The 446-nt window shown below is 61.7% G+C and overlaps 1 protein-coding gene across 5 annotated transcripts in view; it reads left to right on the forward strand.

The window, feature by feature from the left end:
- Nucleotides 1–446, forward strand: part of GDAP1L1 (ganglioside induced differentiation associated protein 1-like 1) — a 12428-nt gene that overhangs the window by 298 nt on the left and 11684 nt on the right. For all 5 annotated transcript variants that reach the window (XM_010013916.1, XM_010013915.1, XM_010013917.1 and 2 more), the window contains exon 2: nt 1–150. This exon is cut by the window's left edge and continues 1 nt beyond it. In XM_010013916.1, coding sequence (XP_010012218.1) covers nt 1–150 — 150 coding nt within the window. The remainder of the gene's footprint in view (nt 151–446) is intronic.

Here is a 446-nt window from a genome sequence, read left to right on the forward strand (position 1 = left end):
AACTGCAGCTGGTGGCCCATCTCGGCGCTGGAGAACGACGCGGGGAAATCCACGGAAGGGGAGGAAAACCAGGACCCGACAGACCCCGCTCTCAAATCCCAGGACAGGCTGGTTTTGTACCACTGGACCCAGTCCTTCAGCTCGCAAAAGGTAAAGAGAATCATCACTCGGCCCCGGGTTCCTGGGGAAGAATCACCTCCAGCCCCCAGGACATCCCCTTGCCTCGGGAGGATGGATGCAGTCGCGGGGAGAGCAAGGGGCTAATCCCCAGGGCTGGCGAGGGCAGCAGCGTGTGGCCGACAGCTCTTTTGTACCTGTGGTTCTGCGTTTTAACAGCATCTGCCTGGGGAGGGATGGGATGGGGGGTGGGGGGAGCTCAGCCAAATCCTGCTTTTGCTTTGGGATCGCGGCTTGCACCGGGAGCCGCCTCGGCTTTGTGCTCGCTC

This window comes from Nestor notabilis, unplaced genomic scaffold (genome assembly GCF_000696875.1).
Source record: "Nestor notabilis isolate BGI_N333 unplaced genomic scaffold, ASM69687v1 scaffold19914, whole genome shotgun sequence".
Taxonomy (NCBI): Eukaryota; Metazoa; Chordata; class Aves; order Psittaciformes; family Psittacidae; genus Nestor; species Nestor notabilis.